General features: G+C 33.7%; 1 protein-coding gene across 1 annotated transcript; it reads right to left on the bottom strand.

The window, feature by feature from the left end:
- Nucleotides 1-1,375: 1,375 nt before the first annotated feature.
- LOC105336281 (uncharacterized) lies at nt 1,376-6,811 on the bottom strand. Its single transcript, XM_020070532.3, has 10 exons — nt 6,716-6,811; nt 5,309-5,362; nt 5,065-5,186; nt 4,712-4,836; nt 4,008-4,453; nt 3,563-3,616; nt 3,078-3,216; nt 2,539-2,654; nt 2,115-2,187; nt 1,376-1,998 (listed from the first exon to the last, which is right to left on the bottom strand). Exons 2-10 carry the CDS (start codon nt 5,354-5,356, stop codon nt 1,826-1,828), a joined length of 1,296 nt encoding a protein of 431 aa, XP_019926091.3. The 5' UTR covers nt 5,357-5,362; nt 6,716-6,811; the 3' UTR covers nt 1,376-1,825.
- Nucleotides 6,812-7,378: the final 567 nt, after the last annotated feature.

Here is a 7,378-nt window from a genome sequence, read left to right as displayed (position 1 = left end):
TGTTCACCACACGTCACAGGAGGAGCGGGGTCGTGGTGACTACCACACATTGCCAGACAGTGACTGTCCAGACTGGTGCGTTTGTGGTCGATGTCGCGAGATGCCCGCAGAAGAGGAGGGAGAGTGCTGTAGACAAACTCCTGTAAACTGCATCTGTTCACAACCGGTAATTTTTTTTTCAGATTATGATGTCCATAAAAAAATATGATTGAGTAAGTACTCAGATGCAGTTTAAATCTACCTTGTGACAAGTAGTTTGTTTTTTAACATAGGATATCCTATAGCTGCTGGGGAGGACCAGCATCTTAACAAAAGCAATCGGCATGCGGACTACAGACGCGTCACACAGGTTACTGAAATCCCAGTTACAGGGACTACCTGGTATATCAGAAAAAGAAAGTCCCAGTTTTCGGGACTTTATGAACAGGTAAGTGAAATCCCAGCATACTAGCATATACGTATGTATTAGTATATACGTTCCTTATCCCAGTGACAAGACCTTTAACATTGAGAAATATATTCCCAGTTACTGGGACCTTATGAGTAGATTAAAATTAAGATCCCAGTAAAGGTGATTTTACTTAAACTATAAAATGCTTTCTTTGGTGATTTATGCGGGATATGAAGAAGGTGGCGAGATTGCAGTTAAAATATAGCCCGCGTTCGCTTCTTTTATAACTTGCATCATCAAAAATGTTTTATTGTTTATATTTAGATTTTTCTTTTAACAATTTTATAAATTGATTGTAAAAAGTAGGTAAAATTCACCAAGTTACTTTTAATTTATATCAGTACGTTAGCTAACGTACTCAGTCTGTTTCATTTGAATGTTGTATTTAATTTCAGGCATTTAGCATCGTTTTTTAATGTGGGGGGGGGGGGGGGGGGCTCAAAACAAAAAAAAGTTACTTTCCAATATCTTAATCCGTGGGGGAAGGGGGAGGGACGACAAGTATACTTTAAATTTCAATTGTTTACTTCATTATTTTCAATCCAACTTTTTTACATGGTCCCATAAAAGGGGGGGGGGGTTCCCATAAAAGGGGGGGGGGGGTTGTTGTTGTTTAACATCATTAGCTATTATCCACTTAGGTTCTGTGGAATTGAAGTTTTATAAATTAATTGACAAAGCCACACTGGTATCACATTACATGTTCATATGAAGAATTCATTTTGCGAAAAGTATTAAACATGTTTATTATTCATGTTCATTCTCCAGAATAATCATTAAACATATAAACTAGAAACCCTTATAATCATCGTATAATCCTTTAATCCTTTAAAATATTATCAGAATGGTGTAAATCACCATAATAATGGATAATAATTTCCAGAGATTAACTTGCACAGTTTATTATTTATAACAAATTACATGAAAGGTTATAGTAGGGTACAGATGTACTTGTTTCTCGATAACAAAAACATCGTAAGCATTTTAAGGAGTTAGTTTGACCTTGTAGAACTGTTTTATAACCTAAACGTGTTTGAAATATGATAGCTCGGTATTTATGCAGAACAATTTTACATTTTATTTGAATTTTAACATTTCCATAATTGCGCAGTTCTATTCAGGGTACTGAACTTTTAACCCTATGTCACGATGTAAACGAACGTTCTACAACGTTAAGGTTACAGGTATGAGTTAACGTTACATTTCTATCTACACATATATATTTGTACAAAAAAAAAGAAAAGGTAAAAATTCATTTTATGATTTCGTAAAAACAGGCAATTCTACTTCTGTCTACATATTTCTACCTTCTTTTTTTTAACACAAGCCAAATATACATGTATTCAGATACACACTGTATGACATGCCTTCACGCTATGACAGATATTCTGAGCTTGTCTTGACGGAATCCATAGTGTTGTTAGATATCGATGACAAAGAGCTTCCGAAGTCCGTGCTAGATATCTGTCTCTGGATGCTCTGCTTGGCAAAGGAGGATGCGAACCCGGCCAATCCTTTCTTCTTTGACTTGGCATCAGGATGTAGAGCTAACAATGGAATATTGTGAAGCTTGTATTTCATTTTAAAGGAAATGCTGTTAAAAACGCATGTGTTGCATTAAAGCTAATATTTTAAATCACATTTGCATAATGAACTATCCTACCATTAATAGCTTCGATTTCCTTTGCGGACACTCCACTGGAAACAGCGATTTTTCGCATAGCCTCAAAACAAATCTACAAATGAAATGACAAATTTCAGTATCTATTTTTTAAGCGCTCTTTAAATAGCCGAGCGAATTACTCTGAATGCAGTCATCTTCCTCTAAAATAGCAGTTCTATCATATTTATATACACAAGTACACAAGTACGGATGACATTGGTCTTCCAATGAAAATGAATTATCAGAGCGCTACTTTATTATTGAAATTCCACTTTTACAAATTTTATCACCTTTAAGTTATGATTTTTCTTGGAAAAGTATTTCCATCATAATAAATTTTACAAAATAAAAACTTTTGGGGGATAAAAACCCTTTCATAGTATAATATGATTTTTTGTGATAAATGGGCTTTTTTGATGTTTACCTGTAGGTCTTTGAAGTTGTTTTTGGCTGTTTTGAGATCGGCAGAGATCTGTTTCTTTTGTTTGTACATCAGTTTCATCCTAAAGTGTTCGTGGTCGATAACAGCAACCACAAGACCTAAAATGAAGAGAAGAGAAAACAAATCGGGTGAAATTTTTCTCCGGAATTCTTTAACATACCTGTCGTATGCGAGCTTTTTCAGGTTTACATTTAACTTTGTATACTGGCATGACACATGGAGTAAATTGTCCTTCAATATTATTACTATCAAAATCGTTTTCCCTTTCCATTTTCATGGGTAAGAGAGGGAGCCTGTATTTGTTAAATCGATTCTGAATAATTACCTAAAATTAATCAATATCCAACTGAAAGAAATTTGTGTTTAACATATATCTCTATGAATTTAAAATTTAATACATAAGGAGTAAATCATTCAATTTATTTATATATTCTGACAAGCATTTTGATTAAATCTTGCGATTATCATCTAATTACATGTGTCGCTCACAGTTAATGATCTGAGCAGAATAAATCACTTACTGTTCACCACTCGGACCACACGCCATGGCACTAAGAACGCTAAAATGACTACAAACTTCTGAACTTTGTAGGCACTCAGGCCTTTGATGAAGACCAGGTCAACAATAAAAGAGGCCACTACCACGAAACCATCAAACACCTGGTAAAATTTTATCGCAGCATTTTAATGTCGTTGTTTAAAATCTCCATATACATAAGCTGACTTTAAAACCTTGTAAAACTAGAAGAACCTTGAAAAATTCTAACTTTTCTTTCTGTTAAAAAAAAGAAGAAATTATCGGTATGTTATTTAAAACGAGCAATTTCATCTATTTAAAGCCGGTAGATAGTGTGTTATAAAAACTATTGGAGCAAAGCAAACTGCGGAGTTAAAGGAGTTAATGGAGTTTATCACGTAGATAAGAGCAATGAAATTCAAATAATTGGGCGAAAGCACTGTGTGTGATTCGAGAGAACATTGTTCTATTCTCGGCATGCTGGCTTACCTCAAGTTTGTTCTCAAAGTACTCTTTACCACTGCTAAAAAGCTTCAACATATTCTGCAAAACACAGATGAATTTCAGATGAATCTCTCAGATTGAAAAACTGATTCATTAAAAAATTGTACATATTTGATAAAAAAAAAAATATTAGCTCGATTTATTTAATTTCTGTACTCTTCCTTACTTGACTCTGCATTTGTACATTTGTAAATATTTTTTGTTTTTTAATTTGTACCGCATGTACCATTGATATGGTTTGAGAGAAATAAACATTCATTCATTCCAAAGAAAATCAATATCAATTTCATAAAAGAGAATAATTTGCATTTTACTCGCAATCGAGGGAAAAATTGATAGAAAATACAATGATATAAATGACAATGATCTCCATTAGTCCAATTTATCGTAAATTAAAAGACTATATATCTCACAAAATACCTAAGTTTACCTCAACTACAAGTATCGCTAAAATGGTGATGCTACAGTAATGAAAATAATGCGCCAAATCCACTTCAATCGGATGATCATGCTCTGCAGAATGCTGCAGGCTATCACCTATACTTCCGGTGTTAGTGACATCATTTGAAGGAGAAGTTGCCGACCTTTTGATTCGGCCAGAGCTCGTCGTATTCGAAGATTCTGATGTTTGCATTGAGGATAAATCTGTTGTAAGCAATGTTGTAAGGACTGATAAGGGGGTGGTTGACGCTGCTGTGCTGGATCGGGCTCCAGGATGATAGGCAACATTGAAATCAACATGCGCAGACAAAATCATTTTATGGAGATTATCTAGTTCCGAATAATCGTAGTAGAAATCGGACAGGGCTTCTGGGTATTGGTTTTTCATCTGGGTGACGAAACTAAGGGCTTCTGCTTCGTCATGATCGACAACCCCTGGTATCGGAAATAATATTATGAGACAAAACCAACGAAAACTCTTTTGCAATTGGGTAGCAGTCACACTAGTAAATTCATGCGTTAAACGAAATTTTGTACATTTCATTTTGTAACTCATAGTAATTATTTTTCCCATCGATAATGACGTTCCCTTGAAACCCAAGCCCACAAAAAAAAGCAATCCAAATTTCTATGAAACATGAAAAATTATTAATTTGCTGAAAACACATTTAATATAAAAGTGTTTAAATGAACCTTTGAGGTAATAGATATCCAGGATAAGTTCCCCCATCACAAGGACGCAGTCCACAATATTTAGAAGAACAATCGCCAGGAGAACCCATTTTGTGTGCATGAATTTTTCTCCTTTGAATCGAAGTCTAAAATAACATTATATAGTTTCAAAAACCTTGAACAGTTCAAGATTAACTGGAAACAGTTAAACCCTTTATCTAAAAAAAAAAACTCTCCGCGAAGTTTGAATGAAGAATTATTTGCTGTAGGTCAATCAATATAAAACAAATCATAAACTTCCGATTTACTTTAATCATACAGCAACATTTAAGTTATTGTTAATAATTTTTGATAAATTTTTTCATAAAACATACTTTCCGATTTCGGATTTTGGAGGTTTTCTGCTCTCTCGTTCTATCTCGTGCTCGAGACTCTTTTCGGTTTCATCAAGGACTGCGTGTGCCCTAGCCAGAGAAAGGGATCCTTCCGCGAGAGCCTTAAACGGGCAATATATTATATATGTACATGTATGATTATCCATAAACGACAGGGAAAAAACAAACTAAAATTAGAATCACAGTACACAACCCGTGCTAGTGGAAAAAAATCAATATTTACATGCAGCCCTTTCGCGTTTTTTTTCTTTCTTTCTCCTAGAAGTCCCATTATGATCTACAAAATAATTTCAAAATTCACTGAATGGTTATTTATACATGTATACATTTATAATTATTATACATTTTTCTTTATATCGGAATTTTCATAAATAAATACACATAGACCAAAACCTGTCCCTTCAATAACATCAGTAAATTTTTAAAAGGCTCATTATGTGTCGACTAACTTGAAACATCAAGCCTGGGGCCAATGTATAACTGGCGATCTTTGAAAGCTGACCATTTTATAGTGAATAAAAACAAACACCTTTTAGTGAAATTTTCTAATAGAACATGGAATGTTGTTTTGAAAGGTCAACATATATAATGTTGCCTAATATTTTCCGAGAAAAAAAATGTTTTTGTTATAATTAGGGAAAGGGAGTGGCGTGACAGGGCTTGGATTAAAGTAATTAAATTTTACATTTATAAATCAAATTATTTGTCCCCTACATGTAACGGGGGGGGGGGGGGGGGGGGGGTTCCCGATCAGGTTTACCCACAGTTCAAGCTCTATTTACAAATTAAGATAACAAAAATATATACCGATATATCCATTAGTGTATAGCACAGAAAACCTGTTGATATACCTTTTGGTGTTTCATTGCGCGATACCTATCTGTAGTCGCTTTATGGCATCTTCGCTTACCAAGAGTTTCCGATACACTACGCTTCTCATAAACGTTTATGAGAAGCGTAGTGTATCGGAAACCCTTGGCTAGCGAAGATGCTTTATGGAACAATAAATTTTGTAATCATGAAAACCTGTCGTAATACTACATATATTTAAATACATATATCTTTTTAAATATTACATGTTGTATCATCTTGCTGCATTCGATGATTAAGGGGTTTTTTTTATTAAAGGTGTGACGATTCAAATGTAATGATAGGAAAAATCATCGAAGAGCTATTTTACACAAGATACCAGGATTTTGTTACATATCATATATATCTTTGGAGAACTTTATAATTGGCTGACATATTAAATACGCTTGTTTAATTACTCGATTAGAAATTTTTTTTTAATTCTTTCCTTTCAAACATTTTTCAAAACTATGGCCTGTGGGGAAAAAAGGCAAGTTATTTTCAATTTTTAAGATAATGGTTTTAAAACAATGTTTTTGAAAAGGTTCAGTTTTCTGTGATTTTTGTTTATGTATAGTTTGAGAATTGTTACAGAAAAAATTATCAAAAGAGATCGTGTTTATTTTAGGACCAATTTTATCTTCGAAATTGCACATATATAAGTTGACTAAATAAAACTTTTATAGCATAAACTATATACTAACACACATTTAGACATCATTCGCTCCACAGCAAAACTTCTTTATCAACAGAAAATTTACTAAATGAAATTATTTCTTACCTCTGTGATGTCTTAAGGAGACACGAGTATTCAAGCAAGCCTCCAACAACTGATGTGCGATGAAAGCTATAAATTCACTCAAGCAAACAAAGTAATGGAAAAGACAGAAATGTTGACAAAACAAGGAGAAATAAACCCGGCTAGATAATGGTGTTTCACCCATGAAGACAAAATGCGTTCGTTTATTTCTCTTTTGCTATCTCATGAAATTTTACTAGCAATCGTATACTTGTTATTTTTCTTAAAGTATATTAATAATTGCAATGCATTTTCTCGGATTATAATAAAGCTGTGTTTCGTGTGCATATGTTTAACTTCAAAAATACAAAAGATTGTCACGTAACATAAAAACTTTCGTCTTTGACACACAAAACAATTCCTCTACAAAACGAATGCATTCAAACGTTTAGTAGATTTTGGTATTGATTTAGGACAGAAGCTTAAGAAGACGGCTCTAAATATGACGTAATTGCTACAAAGTACAGGGAATGAAACTCTGATTAAGACGACAATGGTCACCTCAGAATTGATGAAATTAATCTGCATGGATTTAATAAACATCTATATTGATTTCAAAGCATAATTTTGGTTTCCAATGCTTCATCACTAGTCTCTCCCATTACACTCGTGTAATATCGATGCCGTATGTTCCTTTAAAATAGG

This window comes from Magallana gigas, chromosome 5 (assembly GCF_963853765.1).
Source record: "Magallana gigas chromosome 5, xbMagGiga1.1, whole genome shotgun sequence".
NCBI classification, from domain to species: domain Eukaryota; kingdom Metazoa; phylum Mollusca; class Bivalvia; order Ostreida; family Ostreidae; genus Magallana; species Magallana gigas.
The sequence above is the reverse complement of the archived record's forward strand: the minus strand, read 5'-3'. Positions and strand labels throughout refer to the sequence as shown.

Bases quoted from the DNA above. Each gene is read 5' to 3' on its own strand.
- LOC105336281 (XM_020070532.3), bottom strand. From the start codon at position 5,356: ATGGGACTTCTAGGAGAAAGAAAGAAAAAAAACGCGAAAGGGCTGCAT. The intron at 5,187-5,308 runs GTAAATATTGAT...TGCCCGTTTAAG, and splicing joins AAAACGCGAAAGGGCTGCAT to GCTCTCGCGGAAGGATCCCT. The intron at 4,454-4,711 runs GTTCATTTAAAC...TTCCGATACCAG, and splicing joins GGATATCTATTACCTCAAAG to GGGTTGTCGATCATGACGAA.